The 21,930-nt window shown below is 37.0% G+C and overlaps 1 protein-coding gene across 1 annotated transcript in view; it reads right to left on the bottom strand.

Moving 5' to 3' along the window:
* ERCC6L2 (ERCC excision repair 6 like 2) overlaps positions 1 to 21,930 on the bottom strand; it is a 132,434-nt gene that overhangs the window by 12,327 nt on the left and 98,177 nt on the right. The window contains 1 exon segment of the mRNA XM_042912276.1: positions 20,037 to 20,191. Within this exon segment, the coding sequence (XP_042768210.1) occupies positions 20,037 to 20,191 (155 nt within the window).

The raw sequence follows: 21,930 nt of genomic DNA, 5'->3' as shown, positions 1-21,930 counted from the left end.
ATATAGTTAAAAATTCATTTGATGATGAGATTAGTTGAATGGAAATGGGGGGATACTTAAGAAGAAGCCGGATTATCAGAGAATTCTGAAATAATCATTCTAATCTATGGGTGGTAATATGTCTTCCTCCTTTGGACATACACATACTATATGCAGCCATCAGTTGAGAACTGAAAAAGTAAAGGAAAAACTGTCCCCCTTCAGACCACAGTTAACCAGGGCTAAAAAGGTAAAAGATAGGCTATGTCTGATTATGGTAAATCCTAATCTCATTCATATAAATAAGAATTTAAACACATGATATGCTGTTTTTACAAAAATAATGATTTGTTATTAAAACTAAAGTTCATAAATATAAAAATTGTTTAATTCAGTTAAAACATTAAGTATATATCATTTCGGTAAAGGATAATTGTTCTAATATATTTTGGCCAAAATAGTCTCCTCATCTATTCACAGTTAAATGCTTAACTTGGAAATGGCTCACTTCAAAGACTTTATGAATATCACCTTTGATTTAATTTTCATGAAGTTATAAAATCATTATTGATTTTTTCTGATTTGTCTGTAAATTGTGTTTGAAAATATATCATAAAAATTACTACTTAAAAATGTACAGGGGTGCTTGGGTGGCTGAAGCATCCAACTCTTGATTTCGGTTCAGGTCATGATCTTACAGTTTGTGGGGTCATGCCCCTGTGTAGGGCTCTGCACTGACAGCACGGAACCTGCTTAGGACTCTCTCTCTCCCTCTCTCTGCCCTTCCTTTTGCTCATGGGCAAATATGCACGTGTGGGTACACTCTCTCTCCAAAAAAACAAAAACAAAAATATAAAAAATGTATTTTGTATACATGTATACATGTATACATGTATGTATATTTTGTAAAAAATATAAAAAAATGTACAATGTATACATTCTACAAAATAGAACCTATAATTATTTTAAATTATAAAAGATCTACATTAGGATTATAGTGAATAAGAGAGCACTTTTGTAGGGAAAAATTCCTTCTTCTAGAGTAGCCCAAATGAATCCACAGTAGACCTAAGCAACTGTATATAATTCTGTATAATTTATTTCTTACTGAGAAGTTTTAGGTTTATGTTGGTTCTATGAAGAAAGTTCCTTATCTTACTCATTGCTCTAAAGATCAATAGTAAGAAAGATTCAAATAACTTTTGATAATACTCTTTTGCCTTTGAAGCAAAATTCTGTGTTTCGAGGCATTAGATCTAAGCTGAGTTATGTTACTTTAAATGAAATAAGAGTTATTTTTTGAAAGGCAAAACTAAAAAGGAGATAAAGTATATATAGATTTTCAATATGAAAGTAAGAAAAAATAAAACTGACTCTTAAAAAGTTTAAAGATAGCAATCTTTACTGTCAATGTGCTGAGAAAAGAAAAAAAGAATATTCCTCTTACCTCACAGCCATATGATTACATTAGCATGTTTCTATTTGCTATGTAGGAAATCTATCTTTATGTACTAGGAAGTTTCACTGGGAATAGTGCAGAGAATGTTTAAGTTAAAAAAACAACAACAAACTTTTCTACTAACAGTCTTTGAGGTAAAAAAAAACAACAACTTTGGAGGTAAATTACTGAAGAACTGTAGAGAGCACCTAGATAGGAATAGCAAGGAAATGAGCAGAGCTGATGGGGATCAATCTGTCCTATAGCCACCTACCTGTAACAAGTGGGGGCAAGAAACAGAACAATCCAGGAGAGTGAGTTTCAAAAGGAATCATGAACAGCCTCCAATTCCCATTTTAGCAAGAGAAATATTATTGTAATTTCTGCCATCTTTTTTTAAAAGTATTTATTTATTGATTGATTGATTGATTTTAATATGAAATTTATTGTCAAATTGGTTTCCATACAACATCCAGTGCTCATCCCAACAGGTGTCCATCACCCACTTTCCCCTGCCTCCCACCCCACATCAACCCTTAGTTTATTCTGTTTTTAAGAGTGTCTTATGGTTTGCCTCCCTCCCTCTCTTTTTTTTTTTCCTTCCCCTCCCCCATGGTCTTCTGTTAAGTTTCTCAGGATCCACATAAGAGTGAAAACGTATGGTATCTGTCTTTCTCTGTATGGCTTATTTCACTTAGCGTAACACGCTCCAGTTCCATCCACGTTGCTACAAAGGGCCATATTTCATTCTTTCTCATTGCCAAGTAGTACTCCACCGTGTATATAAACCACAATTTCTTTATCCATTCAAATAATCCAGTGAAGAAATCTGCCATCTTTCTAAAGCTCCTCAGGGCTAATTCCTGGAGACGCAGCCAGAGCCAATGCAGACACTGCGACTCTTCCTCCCCTGCTCATCTATCCATACCCTCCACGGAGGAAGCCTGGACAGGGATAAGGTACAATGCAGAACAGCCTCATAGGATGGGTAGCCTTACCATAGTGGGCCACTGGGAATTATGGAAAAGTTTTATTAAGCAATTTTAGAATGGCTCTGTCTGCTAAGCTGGTCTCTCCAAAAAACACCCTGTAGAACATATACCAGAACAAGGAGCAAGAGATATGTAACAGACACATTCACTGTTTTGTTTTGTTTTGTTTTTCCCCCATAACCAGATGTTTAGGTTTGATTAGTCATTGACAAAACTGGAAAGAGAGAGACTTTCAAAGGGATTGGAAGGTCCTGATGGCTTGGACCCACTGAGAAGCCTGAGTTTGGATTCTAAGATCACCAGAGTATCTGCCCATTATAGGAAAGCTCTTGGTCTACACCTTGTTCCTGAGAATGGCACAGAGCCTCACAAGCCACTCTACAGTCACTGCCATGTGTGGGTGTGGGTGCACCGTGTAGCCACTGGTCCTCACAGTGTCCTGATCACACCAACTTTGCCATAAAGACTAGAAAAAAAAAAAATCAGTGTTCTTTTTTTTCTTCATTCAATCTTAAATAGTGAAGTCTGAGAGGCAGCAATGCTTTTGTTTACACATCTGTTCAAACAAAAGATTAAAAAAGAAATCTCCCTTTGGGTAAGGGCCAAACTCTATAAACACATAAGAAGTCATAAACTTCTTTGTCTTTGCAAAGCAGGGAATCAGGAGTATTATAAAAATATATAGCACATGTAAATACATTCATTCAAATGGCATCTGAGTGTCTAAAAGGACAAAAACTTTTAAGGGTCTTTGCACAGGTGTGAAAAAGCTCCTATCCTGAAAGTAATCATTCAAGATTTTTGCCTGGAGGTAGGAAATATTCCTGTGAATGCAGTTTTCCAATATTCAGGAAAGCCTAAGGCAACTATGAGCTACTCCTGAATTGTCTTTACTCATCCTCTGGTTGAAAGCCAGGTGGTTAGAGGACCCACCACAAATACATATTAAAGTCAAATTTTCTGCATGTTTAAAAATGACATTCAAATCTGAAAAAAAAACCCACTTAGATTCAAATCCAAAATCTTTTTGGGGGGGTTGTTATTGCCATTCTGCTTTACTCCTGGAAGAAGTAATAGTTACAATCCAGCTATATCTATGTATCTCTACCTGTATCTGTATCTCTCTATATTTTTAATAGTATTTTGCTTTCTAAGTGAGTCACAACAGAACAACTTTATAATGGCTGTCCTGAGCCTAGGTTCCTTTTTTATCCACAACAGTCCATTTCTCATTATCTGATAGACGTATATATCTAACCCTGGGAGAACAGGTGAGTATTATGGGGCATGCAGCACACACTGCAAACAGAAATAGAAAAGCCCCATCTCCTTGGGATCTGTGACCCTGAAGACACTGCCAGAACAGTCATCTGTGGGAACAGGCCAGGTGAGACAGTGGCAGTCAGAGCACTGGACTCAGCACCTTGGGCCCTAGGGTCCAGAGGAAACTGGGGAAGTTTTGTTAACTTTTTGAGCCTCATTACCCTGGGGGATAATGAGTGATTTGGGGATCAGGACCTAAGGGGGTAGGAATTTGGATCAGGGACTCCCATTGGTCTCTTTCATATTTAAAATTCACAATTCTGGGGCGCCTGGGTGGTTCAGTTGGTTGAGCATCTGACTTCGGCTCAGGTCATGACCTCACTGCTCATGAGTTGGAGTCCTATGCTGGGCTCTATGCTGACAGCTCAGAGCTTGGAGGCTGCTTTGGATTCTGTGTCTCCCTCTCTCCCTCTGCCCCTCCTCTGCTTGTGTTCTCTCTTTCAAAAATAAACATTAAAAAAAACAAAATAAAATTCACAGTTCTAGCAGTCCTTATAAGATCTTGAGAAAGTAGTAATCAGTAGGTCCTTAGCATCTTGTAGCCCTGACACAGTTTCAAATCTTTATATGTATTACTTGCATTATGGTAAAACTTTATCTAAAGACCATTTGAAGGTCCTGTACTTAATATTAATAATACCTGGTATGTGAAAAGATCACAGAAGGTGGTGCTGATGGAAAAATATTTAAAGAAAGCCTTCCTTGGCAGGCATCTGTCCCTACCTGCCTTTTCAGCAGCTGGCATTTCCCACAGGGAGCTTAGGCTCCTCCCTTGCTTCCTTCAGGCCTCTGGCTGGAGTTAAGGCTTCTAAATGTAGGCTGACAAAGCCACCAATGGTTCTCTAGCATCTTGGGAAGATCATTTCAAGCATGTCCCAAATGAGAGACATTGCAATTAGCTGTGATGTTTGATGCAGATTATTATTAATAATAAAGTACTGAAATTTGATTATTATTAATAATAAAGTACTGAAATTAGCAAATTAGAGTGGATTCTGTATGGCCACATCATTCTGATGTGCCTTCTTGAATCCTGTAGAAAAGGAAGTAAAGCTTTTACACAGAGAAAGGCCAATTAAAAGTATATCCCACTAGAAGTGAATTTAATGATCAGGATCCTCTCTTCATATGGTCCAAGATGGCAGTTCTGAAACTATGGGTCTTAAAACCTCTTTACACTTTAAAAATTATTAAGGACCCCAAAGAGCTTTTGTTTGTGTGTGCTTTACCTATTAAACATTCAAAAATATTAGTTAATCCATTAAAAATAACAATAAGCTGGGGCACCTGGGTGGCTCAGTTGAGCGTCTGACTTCAGCTTAGGTCATGATTTCGCAGTTTGTGAGTTCGAGCCCCACACTGGGCACTGCACTGTCAGCGCAGAGCCGACTTCGGATCCTCTGTCCCCCTCTCTCTGCCCCTCCCCCACTTGTACTCTCCCAAAAATAAATTATTTAAAAAAATAAATAACAATAAGCCAATTACATGTTAACCCGAAAAACTCTTTTTATTTTTGTTTATTTTTAAATGTTTATTCATTTTGCAAGAGTGAGCATGTGCACATGCACTTGCATGACACAAGCAGGGGAGGGGCAGAGAGAGAGGGAGAGAGAGAATCTGCACCATCAGTGTGGGGCCTGAATCAGGGTTTGATATCACGAACTGTGAGATTGTGACCTTAACCAAAATCAAGAGTTGGATGCTTAATTGACTGAGCCACCCAGGCTGCCCCTGAATAACTTTTTTAACAACAATAACAACAAAACATTTTACATTTTCCAAGCAAACAAAAAATTAACATGAATAGTGGCTATTGTTTTTATATTTTTTAACTATCTTTAACATCTGGATTAATAAAAGACAGCTAGAGTCTCATATCTGGCTTCTGCATTCAATCTGTTGCAACAAGGTTGTTTTGGTTGGAGTATATGAAGAAAATCAGCATCATGTAGACATGTCGTTAGAAAAGGGAAGAATATTTTAATGGCCTTTTCAGATAATTGTAAATATTTTTTGATGCTATATCAAAACTCAGTTAAGGTTAGTTTCATGTAAAATCTGAAACCATATCAGTAAATTTTTACATTATTAAAATTCATTGGCATATGTTGTACTTTGGCCGGATTTTTTTCCCCAAGCATGACAGTGATATTCACTTGGTCATTTGGAAATACCAATGAACTGAGTTATGTAGATCTTTAAAATGTGACACATTCAATTACACAGCATTGGTAAGTCATATTTGTTGTTATCACCACCTATTGCATCAGGAAAAAATATGTAAGTATGGGGAATGCGTCATGGTCATGGTGGAAGATACAAGATTTTCAACATTTTATTTTATTTTATTTTTAAAAAAAAAATTTTTTTAAACGTTTTTATTTATTTTTGAGACAGAGAGAGACAGAGCATGAACGGGGGAGGGTCACAGAGAGAGGGAGACACAGAATCTGAAACAGGCTCCAGGCTCTGAGCTGTCAGCACAGAGCCCGACGCGGGGCTCGAACTCACAGACTGTGAGATCATGACCTGAGCCAAAGTTGGACACTCAACCGACCAAGCCACCCAGGCGCCCCAATTTTCAACATTTTAATTGAAAGCTTGAATTTATCCCTGGCAACACGTCCATGCCCACTGGTTTCCTTGAAGTACCAAACTCACTAGGTTCATTTTTAAGAAATTACCTACCAAATCCAAATAACCAGTCTGTCTGTCAGCAATTCTTTCAAGTACAAATGATGTTTTATTAAAAAAAAAGGTGGCTAGTTCACTTTGCAGCTCAGGTGTACAAGTGCTTATGTACACTCCCTATTTTAGCAAACAGAATAGAATGAAAGATGAGTATAAAAGGTTGAGATTTGATAAAACGAGCCATTTTTATCAAGGATAAAAATCAATCAAAGATATTCATCAGACAGTCGGTTTAAGCGGCCAACTTCAGCTCGGGTCATGATCTCGCGGTCCGTGAGTTCGAGCCCCGCGTTGGGCTCTGTGCTGACAGCTCAGAGCCTGGAGCCTGTTTCAGATTCTGTGTCTCCCTCTCTCTGACCCTCCCCTGTTCATGCTCTGTCTCTCTCGGTCTCAAAAATAAATAAATGTTAAAAAAAAAAAAAAGATATTCATCAGAGAAACTAGCTTCCTTGTCCTGCAAGTATGTACAGAATCCAGAGACTACTAGGTATGATTTGGGGCCACTGAATGATTCATGATAAGCTGCCAGCAGTTTTCTCACCATTACTTTTACACCATTTGTGCAGTGTCAACAAGTGAAAAAGGCACTTCAAGTTATTCTGAGAATAGTTCGGACCTTGCAGACCCCTGAAGGAGTCTCAGATATCTTAGGGGTCCATGGACCACATTTTGGGAACTGCTCATCTACAATAAGCTGACATGCCTTCAATCAGCACATACATGATACCTCCATGCTGGAAACTCTGACCAGGATGATCGAGAGTGGATTTTGGTTTTACCCAGCTTTATGCCTACACACAGGAAAAGGCTTCCCCCCTTCTTGAGTGAAAACAGAAGGGTCTTTCTGTCTAGAATAATGATTACCAGCTCCAGGCCTGGCTCTTAGCCTTCTTCACTAGGGAATGGTTAGATATTATGCACATGTTGAAATTTACTTGTCAGAGTATAAACTCTAACATTTCAGTCTGTTCAGGTCAGTTTAACATCTTTTGATTATTTCTCTACATGCAAGGCCTTTCATGATGTGTTCCCTCAATGCAGTCTTACTCTTCCTGATGTCCAATAGATGCTGGCTTGGTTAGGCTAATCTTCTCACTACTGCCAAACACATCATGGATATCCATTTCTGGAGCCAAATTTCCTCAGCCTTGCCTTCTGCCCAACATAGTTCTACCATGCTTGAAGGTCCAGATTCATGAGATTTTCCTTGCGTACTTTTTTTTTCTTGCATTGTTATTTCAATTTCTCATTTGATAGCTTTATTATATAAATGGAATCTACCTTTATTTAAAATGTTATATAATCACATACAACATACCAAGCCAAGCAGCAACAATGCTGCATGTAGGCCAAAAATCCTAATTTCACCCGCCAAAGGAATACAAGACCAGGGGGCTCTCTTTGAATAGGTAGGGCCCCTATTCTATTGGAAACTATTTTGATTGCTTAGACCTTACCTATGTAACTGGAGCTATACATGCCTCTAACACAGAGAGCAACCATATATATATTTTTTCATATTGAGTCCTGAGTCATTTAGCCGACAGCCTTTCAATAAATGAATGTTGGATGAAAAAACATAACGCAAGTAAGAAAAATTTTTGGAAGACAATTTACCAAAAGCAAAAAGTTCTTCCTCTTAAGGTATTCATTACTTCACCTGGCAACAGTAAGAGGATAGCCTTATATGCTGAATAAAAAGCAGGTTATGGCTTTCCAATTCCATTTTTTAAGCAGTTGCTGCTACAGTCATGAAAATTGTTTACAGATTAATTGAAAGTTGATTCTGATAGTAACTTGGCTACGAGATGAGAGTCCCTTTTTTTTATTTAAAAAAATTTTTTTTAAATTTTTTAATGTTTTATTTGTTTTTGACACAGAGAGAGAGAGGCAGAGCATGAGCAGGGGAGGGGCAGAGAGAGAGGGAGACACAGAATCCAAAGCAGGCTCCAGGCTCTGAGCTGTCAGCACACAGTCCGACGCGGGGCTCGAACTCACAGACCATGAGATCATGACCTGGGCCGAAGTTGGACGCTCAACCGACTGAGCCACCCAGGCACCTCAAGAGTACCTTTAAAATAAAACATCAGCTTACCAACAATCTTAACATAAAAGCGGTGAGAGCTGACTCTGGTCATGTTAAAGGGGATATTATCCTCATCAGGAAAATTGCAAAAATATCACAAATTCCAATGTTAGATTAGGGACCACAGTTCAAACATATTTATCCTGCCTAAAGCCACTGCACTGCACAAGAATTCATGTTCATATTAAAAATTAGAGTAATTCCTCACATTTTTTATTTGTAGACTCTCTTTGAAAAGGCTGTAGTTAATAGCTACTAGAAATTCAATTAAAATCAGTAAGCTCTGATTGAATATCTATGTACCAGGTACTATTCTAGCTCCAGGGAATAAAAGAATAAGCTTCCATTCCTAACACAAATGAGTTTCACAGTCTAACCAGGAATATAATGGCAGACATTGTTGATGGCCTATCAACAGCCACTGTTACTTTCTTTGTTGTCTGAACAAAATTGGAGTTCTCTTAGAGATGTGCTCCGGGATGGTGGATTGCTCTCTCAGTTCTCGGGGTGGGGGGGCTGGGGGTTGGGGAATAAATGGAGATTAGGCAAGCTAGTCATGTTTTGCAACAAAGATTGTTCTCCTCAACAAAAGGAGACATGTATGAGAGAACCATACCTTTCTGTCTTTGGATGATGCATTTGTATAAGAGAATGAGTTCTTGAGATGCAGTGGTCATCCTGCAACATGAGTCAAAAGGCCCAGGCACTAAATGTTTACTTACCAAGGCCAATGACGCAGAAAATGAGAAAGCCTGAATCCTTATGATGTCATTGGGCTATAGCACTAAACCTAGAAATACCCCTCAACAGGCTTGCCATTATGTGAACTAGTTAATGGCCCACTGTATAGGTCACTTTTATTAATTAATCAATTATCTTTATTGAAATATAACTGACATACAATGTTACATTAGTTTCATAGTGATTTGATATGTCTATACATATAGATGTCTATACATCTATAGGCTCACCACAAGTGTAGCTACCATCTGTCACCACTATTATAATACCATTGACTGTATTCCCTATGCTGTACCTTTCAGCCCTGGGACTATTCATTCCAGAACTGGAAGCCTGTATCTCCCACTTCCCTTCACCCATTTTGCCCATCCCCCCACCCTCTCTCCTCTGGCAACTATCAGTTTGTTCTCTGTATTTATGGGTCTGTTTCTGCTTTTTGTTTATTTATTCGTTTGTTTTGTTTTTTAGATTCCACATGTAAGTGAAGTCATATGGTGTTTGTCTTTCTCTGACTTATTTTACTTGGCATAGTGTCCTCTAGGTCCATTCATGTTGTTGCAAATGGCAAGATCTCATTCTTTTTTGTGGCTGAGTAAAATTCCATTGTGTGCATACACCACATCTTCTTTATCCATTCATCTATTGATAGACACTTGTGTTGCTTCCCTATCTCTGCCACTGTAAATAATGCTACAATAAACATAAGGGTGCATCTATCTTTTTGAACTAGTGTTTTCATTTTTGGGGGGGGACAAATACCCAGTAGTGGAATTACTGGATCTATTTTTTCAAATTTTTTGAGGAACCTCCCTACTGTTTTCTGTAGTGACTGTACCAGTTTGCATTCCCATCAACAGTGCACGAGGGTTCCTTTTTCTCCATGTCCTCACCAACACTTGTTGTTTCTTGTGTTTCTGATTTTAGCCATTCTGACAGGTGTGAGGTGATATCTCATTGTATTTTTTATTTGCATTTCCCTGATGATTAGTGATGTTGAGCATCTTTTCACGTGCCTGTTTGTATAGGCTAATTGTAGATGGTTATCCTATTCCTTGCAGCTGAAAGTATCCTGTAGACATATATACAGTATCACAATACAATGGTAAGTACTATAGCAGATACACACACGTAAAAATGAAGATGAGGAAGACATTTACACTGCTTTGGAGAGGCCTTAGGGGACAGCTGTCTTTGATGATACAAGGGGGAGGAGTTCAATAAGCAGACACAGGTGAAATGGAATTTTAAGCAAAAGCAGCACAGGAGCAAAGGCATGGCAGGGTAAAAGTCCACTGTGTGCCCATAGACTGGTTCACAGTCTGAAAGCTGACCAGAAGAGTCTGTTCATCTTTACATCCCCAGTGTCTAGCACAGTGCCTGGTACAGAGTATCAATAATTTTGAATGAGTGTCTCAGAATGAAAATGAAAAAGCAGGCTAGGGCCAAATTGAGATCGGCCTTATGTGCCATAGAAAAGAAGCATGATAAGACATTTCACATAACTTTGGAAGGCAGAAACTTGAGGTCCTAAGTGATTGTTTAGATGTATTACTGCTAGATGAGGAAAGCTCACAAAGTCATAAATGGGTAGGGATATCTTTTCTGGCACTGTTACCCATGTTCTCCCTTCTTGAGTGGGTTTCCTATACCAGCACTGCAGCCAACAAATGGCACGTATGGAGTGCAAATGAAGAATACCAGCATTTATGCTGCTCTAAAATGACTAAGATCTTTACATGATCTGCCAGTGTACTCTATTTAACGTTAACTTGTGGAGCTAAGACTTGAGAAGCCTTGACTTCATGGTGAAGATGGTTGTGCCTTATGTAATACTTTCACACAGGAATTCAAGTGACCATCATTTTCTGCACTCCCACTCTGTGCTGCCTGTTGCTAGGCTGTGGTGTTTATGAAAGTGTACACAATGGTCCTAATCCTTAAGCAGCCTGTAACCTACCCAAGGAGAGAACAAACACATTTGAGGTAAGCAACACTAATATGGTGTCCACCGTGTCTACAATGATGACTGGTGCAGAGTATGGGTGTGAAGGGAACTTGGAACAGAGTGATCTCTGAAGACTGAGGGAAGTGGAACTTGAATGGGTCCACCTGGAGTGGAGGATCAGACAGTAGATGATATGGATATAGAGGTGTAGACCGAGTAAATTTATTGAAAAGCATGGGTGCCAGGCAACCTGAGAATACTTCTCATTCAATAAGGAGGGACTATTTTCCCTGGCTCAATTAATATGTCCAGTGGTAGCTCTGACAACGTTTAAGTCATCTGCAGAGGATTTCCAGGAAAACCAGGAAAGTTGTTCATGGAATAGTGTAAACCACTTAAAATTCTCAAAACATAGTGATGGGTTCACTGTAAACTTACTGCAACTGAAAACATAAATTTATTCATAAGGTATCAATTATATATATATATATATATATATATATATATATATATATATACAATACAATATATAATTATATATATATATATATATATATATATATATATATATATATATACATAAGACACTATTTTAAATCTCTGTGGTTATCAAAAATGAGTCAGGGATATATCCTGCTATTTAGAAGTCTAGAGTTTCATTAGAAAAGAAGAAGAAGATGTGTACTTATAAAACAAATTTGGAAGTCATATTTTAGAATAACAGGCCATAGAAAGTACTATTGGGTGAAGCAGAAAGAGTGTAAGAAGGACATCTTAGTTCCAACTTAGGGAGGAGCTGGGTCAGGCTTTGTGGAAGAGACAACAGGATCTGAGGTAGGTTCTGAAAGGTAAAGAGATATGGAGATTTGGGGGGATGAAAAAATTAAGGCTCAAGGTTATTCCTGGTGGAGAAAAAGCATAAGAGAAAAAAGCAAAAAAATCATGTCTTTGCCAAAACATCTTTGGCACAGTAGATAGTGCCAACAGTGTGACTGTTATTTCTTGAGTCCAGACAGAGCTTTAACTATCTAACAAAATATTTTTTAAAGTGAAGGATACATTCAGTCCACTTAAATTTTTTTGTTTAACTGCTAAAGTGAGGGTGATTCTTCACAAGCAAGTTATTTTGAAAAATCAGACTGATTTGTCATATTTGAAAAGTAAAATGGAGGAAAAAAAAAAAAAGTAAAACCACCAGAACAAAATAGAAGCCAAAGAAACTGAGGAAAAGGCACAAGAGAAGATAGATGGATTGAAAGACTAGGGATTTAAATTGACTGACACTATTGAGCCTGAGGGAAGTCACTTACCCTCTCATTTTTAAAAATCAGTAAAATGATACTTTTGCATTAAATAGTCTCCAAGAATCCTCCAAATTCTGAAATACTATGTTTTGCTAGTCTTATAATTTTGCCTCATTCATCCTATAAAAATTCAGAATTCATATGTTTAGGAACAAGATTCTCAGATGAAAAGGCAATAGGTATTTCCATTAAGTGGCCATTCCAATTGCTAACTGGTTTTCATAGAAGGATAAAATATACGTTGAAAAGGGCTATTAAGTGCTTAAATTTCTTTAAGTCATGAGGTAAAGTCAATCAGAGTTCAATGAGGTCTTATATCTCTAAGCTTTTATATTGTTAATGAGAAGACATTATTTGAAGAAATAGTATTTTTTAACTATTTAGAATTAATCTTCCAGCTATTTAAACAGAGAAATTGTTCCAAGAAGCGACATCTATCTACTGTGCAATTGGAACAATGGCCAGCTGGGAGAGTTAGAATACAACTATTTCCTGATAGGCAAAGATTATTTTTTCTCAGTTCAGTTCATTGTGAAATTAGTTAATAATTCTTTTCAAATATATTTTTTTTTCTGTAGAATTCTTCATGAAAAATGAGTCCTAGCTCAAGGTAGGTCCTTTGTCTATACAATTAGAGAATGCTAGATATCTTTTATGGTATTCTAACATATGCTATTATTGGTACTATCAGCAACAGAAATTGTATTGGGTCATTGTAGAGAATAAGAGAGGGAGTTTCACTCATCACCCTTACTGATCAGCAATAATAATAATTACAAAAAATAAAAATTTATATTTTGAGTAGTTTTAATGCCTTTATCACAAGGAGCTGAATGTGTTTTGTACACATCAGGTCAGTAGTCCCGTTTCTCTGTTAATCCTGGTAATACCACTGTGAGGAAGAACACCACATCTACTTGTAGCCATCAGCTAGGAGGGAAGTAGGTGTGCATGTTTAAAGGTAACAGCAGATTCTCCTTGCTCTGACTAGGTAACAGGTGTTCTTCACAAATGATACACTATCTTTCTGAATCAATCCTAGTTCCAAAGAATCAAACTTGTCATGCCAACACTAGTTACATAATTTCATACATATACACACAAAATTTAAACACTCTTGATCTCTCCTAAGATTACGTGAAGGAATAACTTTCTAATATAAATACCATAAAATTAACATCTAGCTACAGAAAGAAAAATGATCAAACCATGAAAAATCCCACCCAGTAAGAGTTAATTCCGTTACATGCTGAAACCATAAACCTTCCTTACTCAACTACTTCATAAACCAGTCATTTGTGAACGATTACTTTAAACCATCATGCCATTCAGTATCCTGAAAAATAGGATAATGGAATGCTATATCTCCCTAAAGTCTGCTTCATTGTAAACAGTCCATCCCTCCTTGCTGACTCCAAAAGCTGTATAAACATACTGCAATCAAATCCACCATAGCTCATAGAGAGCCTTTCTTTAAGTAATCTACAAAATGCCAACCTAATACAAATACAAGAAAGAGGAGTTCTTACTAACACGACATTTTGTATTTACAGTATTCTGAACAGTGCTTAAACCTGCACGGGTTATAAAAGGCACCCTTCCCCACGCTCCCCCCCTCCGGCCTGGGCCGACAGCATGCGCAGGCCTCTCGTTTACACCACACTGCAATAACATAAAGAAGGGTTTACTATTAATCCAGGTTTTACTACAAAGCGACCCGTTATTTCTCTGTCAAACACTGGCAAGAGTGCCAAGTGTCTGTCATCCAATTCAGGGGATTAAGTCTTCTTTTATAGTGTGATACTTGTACCAATTTATAAAAATACAGATATAGTTTCTTAGAGTTGGTCACAGTCTATATTTTGGCTTGGATTCAGGCAGCAGAGGTTGACCATGACAGCTGGCAGGAAACTGAGTGAGAATACATCCTCCCCCTCTCAGTCACCAGGTCTCAGTTGCCATAGTGATTAATCCTTAATTGAATGCTGTCTTTGTACATTTCTTTTCAGAAAACTTTAAGTATACTTAAGTTGAAAACATGCAGTTGACTGAAAAAATGAGGCAGCACATCACAAACAGGTATAGCTAAATTCTGTGACATACTTCCATATATTAAAGGAACAAATTAGCTCTAATAAAGGTATTATCAGTTCTTTCAAATGCTTAAAGCGTTTCTTTCTGGTCTGAGGTTAGACCTAAATCATACAGGTTTTCCCTCTTGTTACCAGACATCTCATCTTTTAAAATAAGCTGTCTTCAGACATGGTTCTAAAATATCTAAGTACCATTTAAGGCAAAACGAGTTCTTATCTTACATAGTTTGCATTACTCAATAACAAAGGTATGATCAGAAATTTATTATAGGAGAGACAGGTTTTCATTCAAGACATCTATAAAATATGTTACATAAATAGAAATTAATTTATAAAAGTATAAACTATAAGAAAGTGAAGGCAACATGGAAAAGGCTGTGTATTTTAGGCCTCTTCTTAATATATGGTTGAATTTGAAAAGCAGGTTCAGAGCTCTTGTCATTTTGGCTATCAATAATTATATCAAAAGGACTGAGAAACTCTGAAGACCACAGGAGTTTATCAAGGATTGTGGTATACACTACTTCTCTTTTGTAACTTTTCCATTTAGTGTATTTCTTTGCAATTTAGTTAAAAGCCCTTACTTGGATTCAACTACAGTATTCCTTGGAAAGTGAAACATCTGCATATTGTGACCACTTGCTAATCACGTATTACCTTCATACAAAGAAATAGGATTTGTTTTCTTTTTCTTAGGAAACAAGACAACATATCTGCCTCTGGCTGCAGACACACACACAGACACACACAGACCACACACGCGCGCGCGCGCGCACACACACACACACACACACACACACACACACACACACACAGTCTTTTCAAACACAAACAAAGGTCTCTAATAAAACTTTGGTGACAGACAAGAAGCACTCAGAAGAATTCTCAGTAATAAAGGTTCTGGATGTGAGCTCTAAGATGAAAGATACTGTACTGTAGGTGGGAGGTCTGGGGATTTCTGGAGACTTTAGAAGCAAGAGGTTTGCAGATAATTTCTGACACTATTGCTTTTACCTTGCTTTGTTTCCCTTTACCTTATTCTCTTTTCCTTCCTTAACCATTTTTAATTTTTTTTCAAAACTGCAAATTCACTGTTGCCACCCACCACACACTACAAGCTGCAAAACCTCTCAGGGAGTGACACCCAAATCTCTAATCGAAGATGATGGTATGTTTCACTGACTTACTCATTAAAGGCGCCGAAGTAATTTTGACCAGATACGATGAAATCAGTGAATGTGAACATTTTTTTTTTGTAAAAATTCTGAGATGGCTTTGAAATGTTGTCAATATCTCATATATGTAAAATAATGTATTTTTTTTAAAGTATCTTCAGAAATCCTTAATTTAACCATCTTTATAAGTAGTTTTAGTAAAGAGAAAAATGATACTATCATTGTTCCATTTCCCTGACATTACTGAGGTAGTCTTTGGCTTCCAGAAGACTTATAATGAGGAGAACCAAGAATATTATGTACAGAGATTAATGCAAAAGGATTAGTCTGATGGCAGAGTGATGTCTCACTCATTTGAATGTCTGTCAGCAGCTATGGCAATATCTTGAATTAAAAGCAGTCACTTCAATTGAAGAATCAAAACAGAAAATAATCTATCAGCTTTAAATAGAAAAGTTACTATTATCTTCAATTCTAACACAGAATATCTAAAATAAACTAATACAAAGTAATGAGTGGCTTTCTATTTTCATAAGCAAAAACTCAGTAGTCACATACAAAATTATGAAAGATATTCTACCAGGAATATTCTTGTTTTTCTTTTTTTTATTTAAAAAACTTTTTTAATGCTTATTTATTTTTGAGACAGAGAGAGAGAGAGAGAGAGAGAGAGAGAGAAGGCGGGGAGGGAGGGAGGGAGAAGGGCAGAGAGAGAAGGAGACACAGAGTCCAAAGCAGGCTCAGGCTCTGAGCTGTCAGCACAGAGCCCAATGCAGGGCTCAAACTCATGAGCTGTGAGATCATGACCTGAATCAAAGTCAGATGCTTACCCAACTGAGCCACCCAGGTGCCCTTCTTGTTTTCCTTTTAAAGGGAGTCCAAAGCCCCAGATCTGCTAATATCACCCATTTTTAAAATTTATAATTAAATATGGCTGCATACAACTATTTATGGATTATTTTTCCTCATTAAGCCCCACCTTCCAGGAGAATTAGAGACCTGACATTAGTCTTATCCAGTGGTAATAATAACAATACTTATTATTCACTGAGTGCTTACTTTGTGTCAGGTACTGTTCAGAGCATTTTTACCTCAGTCTTTGCAACTTTTTGAGGTAATAAGTATAATTATTTGTATTTTAAACACAAAGAAAGTGAAGCACAGAGAAAGTAAGTCCCTTTCTCATGGTCACACAGGAAGTATGCAAGAGAGCTAGAATTTAAACTCTGACATTCTGAGTAGAGTGTATGCCATAGGCTAATTGTAGCTATCAAAATTCCTCCTGCCCCCAGAAGAGTACAGAGTTCAACAAACTGAAAAGGAAACTCATTATGTGAGATCTTTATTACAAATTAAACGAAATGAGGAAAGTATGAGATATATCTCAGGGGTTGTAGTTTTATGTAAAAAATACAGTAGGTTTAGTTTTTGAGGTTGGTGAAAAACTAAGAACATCATAAATATGTATGAGCACTATCTATTTTGAAAACTCTGATTTTCTTATAATAAGTAAGATTTTTCTTTTTGAATGCTAAGTTTATATACTGTCCCCAGGTGATTTTTGCATATAGGTAATACATTACAACTTTCAAGAAAGTACAGCCATATTATTAACCTGATGTATTAAACAGTAGAGGTAAAATCTGAGGGACTCAATCTTATTCTGTTGGAATTTTGCTGTATCAAGTATTGATTTAAAGAAGTTGGCCACTGTAATCAGTGTGTTTGTACAGACTGTTCTTGGCCTGCTAGCATTGGTGGCATGGGATTGGACATCCTGCTTAGTGGCTTTAAAACTTCCCTGAATATTTTACACCCACTATGATTTAGTCACTAAACAACACATTTCTTCATACTCCCTTCTTCAGGTTTACTAAGTTGGTCTGTGTGTGATGGGGAGACATACAGCCTCAAGGGGCATATTAGAAATCCTAGAGGATGAATATTACAACTTGTTTCTCAGTAAGAAATGTGCCTCACTCTGAAAATCACTGTGAAGAGACAAAGTTCCTGATGAGATTGTGCTGTCGCCCTCAAGAATTTGGGGGCTAAAAAAGATTCAGAACTACTGGTATTAAGGGCAAAGCATATTTCTAGCATTTTCATTTTTATAACTTTCCTGAAGAAGTTTCCAAAGGGATATTTTATTGCTTTTATATGTAGGGGGTTGCTTCTCAGGTCCATTGTGGGAAGAATCATATGAGGCTGCAAATTTCTTCTCTGAGAAATATGTAAATAAACTAACAACCAATAGCCAATTAAATTATTTCATTGACATCTACTATAGGGGTTTGCCAAATTATGTGACATTTTCACATTAAAATTTGTTTGGATAAGGGCATGATTTAAAAAAAAAAAAGGTATGGTTGAAAAAAAAAAAAAAAGCCCTAATAAAAAATCAGTTGTCTATTTAAGAAATTCTGCTGGCTCTAATACAGCCAATTTCTGGCAGACACAGCATATTGCTGATTAGTTTTTTCAGATAGTTCCTACAAGATAGGCAAAGTAGAGAAATGTTCTCTACAGTGTTGGTTGAGAAATGGTATCTAGATGAAATGAGAATATAAAAAAGCAGCATACTTGGGTCATGAAACTATACCTTCATGCATTGCATTGTCCCTTTGGATTACAATAAAAAATGCTAAAAGCACGGTCTTCCAAAATCTGTTATTTACATTTACTCCAAGCATATTATAAGACAACTGGCTGTTCACTAGATCATTCAATGTCCTCATTTAAAATTCCAGGTGACAAATTTCCTCAAATTAAGTGCTTGGAAGAGAGTTTTCCTCCTCCCTAGAAGAGCTAGCTTTTTTTTTTTTTTTTTTTCCCCCTTTTTCTTAAGGACAACCATTTAGCTCAGTGTTTCTCAGCAGGGTGTTATGGCATTTTGAGCAGAACAATTCTTGGCATGTGGGATGGCCCTTCCCACTCCCCCACCCACAACAGCCATTTAGTATCCCTGGCCTTCAGATATTAATGCCAGTCGGGCACTCAGTCACTGTGACCACCCAAAGTGCCCACACACATTTCCAAATGCAGTAGTTGAGAAAACACTAAATGGTTTACTTCCTTTGTTTTGTCTGCCAAGAAACTCAATCAAATTTGTCATTAAAAAAAAAAATATATCTAGGTAAGAACACTATGTCTTATATATCTGCATTCTAACTTTCTTTTAGTCCTGAACTTCCAGTTTAATTTGTATTTTCCTTGGTTCTGAATTTCATTTTGTATTCTGATTTTATTGTTAAGACAATCCAAATTCTTTGTGGAACCAGAGGAGGAACAAATAAATAAAGACAGCTTGACAGTTCAGAGGCATTCCCCCTTACCCCTTCATTCTTCAAAGTAGAACTAACTAGAAACAAAGTATGTATCCTTGTTACATACAGTACCCACTTTTAACTCCTACAGGTAAAGTGGTAGAAAAACTAATCCTCAGATACTCAGCTTAGAAATAAAGAACAGCAAGCCAAAGAGAAAAAAATATTTTTCAGACATTTGATGAAAGTGACTATGTGTAAATGAAATACATTTATGTAAAGACTTATTTTTATATAACAGCAATTTTAAATGAGAAAATCATATAGAAAGAATTTATTACTTTTAACATTATATGAATCCTTTTGCTAAAAATATAAATTCTGTATGCAGCTAGTTCTTCCATGTGTGTCTTTATGTAGGGTGAAACACTTTGAAGGGCATCTAATTATACACTTCTCCTTTTCTGTATGAGCAGAAGTGGTTTTGGTTCTGATTTAACTGCACGATCCCCTCAGATTTCTGTTTTTAGCAATCTTTTATTGGGGGGATAATTCAACATTATTAGGCATTTAGATATATATTTGCCTTTTATTATTTATTTAAAAACACTTTTTTAAATGTTTATTTATTTTGAGACAGAGTGCAAGCAGGGGAGGGGCAGAGAGAGAGGAAGACACAGAATCCAACGGAGTCTCCACGCTCTGAGCTGTCAGCACAGCACTCAACATGGGACTTGAACCCACGAACTGCAAGATCATGACCTGAGCCAAAGTTGGATGTTTGACCAACTGAGCCATCCAGGCACCCCTAGATTTGCCTTTTAATATAAAACATAATTTAGTGACTACAGTGCTCCAAATGGTGTTCTGTTTTTCATACTTATTGGTATGTCACTTATAGTCTAAGTAGCTACTTTCGAGGGAGTATTTAGAGAAGATCCTATGAAGTAACTTCTATGAAGATGAGATTAAATACTAAACATGTCTGTACCCTATGTTCTCTTACCTTAGAAGTGCAAACGGCTATGTTAGCAGGAAGCTGGGAAAACTGCTTCAATTCAAAGACATCACGTGCTGCCCATCGGCTCATGTGATTTTCAGCTTTGCTTGATCCAATCACATTCTGGTTTGAGTGAATATAAGCCACTTCCCGAACGCCATCTAGGAGGTAATTGATGTTTATTAAGTGATGTCTCGTTGTGAAGCAATATGGTTGCGCATATATTTTAAAAATTATCAGCAATACCACTAAAAAGAGGTTATGCTTTATTTTTTATCCTCAAGAAAAACGCTGAATCAGTATGTTAACATCACAATATTCTTTAAAAAAAAAATTGAAAAGAGAAAGAGTCCTAATATATTGGTCTAGGTTATCTTAGAAATGACTTTTCATTCTCATCTATATGAGAACTTCTGAGATTAGGTAAAAATCTTTTGATTTAAAGCTGAAATAAGGGGTTTTGGTGAAGAGAAAAGTCATGGTGAAGGGTCATCTCTATGGATTTGTTGTTTCTGTTGATTAAAAAATTCTTTTACTAATTTAAACAGCAGTCTAGCCTCATCTATCTAGCAATGGAGTGGAAGAGTGAGGTTTGTGACCAGGGAGTTTCATTTGGTTGGCTTTGTTCAGTTTTACTCTTTGTATTCTGTCTTTTTTGTACATATGCCCAGAGAATGTCAAGATTGGGAGCTTTTTAGGGAATGAAAAAAATTAACTGACAGCTTTTATCTGAAAGAAGTTTAAAAAATGGCTACAGTTTTTATTGCTTTGCTTCTAGGTACCTATAACTTACTTTTAAATTGTGGTCCTAAAAAGGAAGGCTAGAACTGAGGTCTGTAAAGGCTCCTACAAACATCCCTGGCAATGAACCTCAGTTTTGACTTTCAACACTTGTGCTGTTTCAGTCTTGAACCTCTCTCAACCCAAATTGGCAATCACAAGAAAACAAGATGTTGTTAAATAAGGTAGCTAAAAGGGCAACTAAGATAAAATTCTCCCTAAATTTCAAAACATCAGGTAGCGTGTATGGCAACAATTTAAAACCTCCAGAAGGATTCAAGGATTCTTCTGGTAGAACATTTACTCCGATTTCTTAATTTTGATGACATGTTTTATGCATTATTCAAAATAGCATTAGTTCCACACTACTGACATCTTTTACACAGTAAAAAACAAAAACAAAACTCAGTTGATCTTTTACAGAACGGTTTCTGCAATAATTCCTCAAACCTAAATCTAACTGTAGCACACACACCAAAGGACAGTCCAGTACTTAGCTACAAGGGTACCAAAAAATATATCAAATCGAACTTTTGAATAACCACAAAAGAAAACTTGCTTTGTAAATAAGTCAAATACTTATGATTAAAGTTTTTACATCAAACTATCCTTGCTTATATATCAGCTTCTTTCACATAGTGTTTTTGGGAATGAGTCAGATACTTTTAAAAGCAGCGTTAACTCTTAAAATGACTAAACAGGTTCTCAGCAGATGGTGGTGGCAGGGGACACAGTTTTTCAATCTCCCCGAATCCCTACATAGAATGGACAGCAATGAGTCAGCAAAACAAAAGGCCATGCACAACACATACAATGAACTAAGATGACAAGATAACCCCCCATAGTTTGCCCTAAAATACAAATAGATGGGGACAATCCACCAATAGTACACCATGCACAGCATCAGGGTGTGTGTGAAGGAAGCAACAGGGTGGCATGTGATGAATTTGAAAATAGGAGAGCCTAGAACACCCAGCAGGTGTTCCCTGGAAAGCACAGTGAGCCACTTACTGTGAGTAGCTGAATCTGGGTTTTCCATTCTTTAAAGCTGAGTGGGTACAGGGGGCTTATGAAAAGAAGGCCTGAGAGAATGAAGCAAACTTGCTCTGAGGAACCCCCA

This window comes from Panthera leo, chromosome D4 (assembly GCF_018350215.1).
Source record: "Panthera leo isolate Ple1 chromosome D4, P.leo_Ple1_pat1.1, whole genome shotgun sequence".
NCBI lineage: Eukaryota > Metazoa > Chordata > Mammalia > Carnivora > Felidae > Panthera > Panthera leo.
The sequence above is the reverse complement of the archived record's forward strand: the minus strand, read 5'-3'. Positions and strand labels throughout refer to the sequence as shown.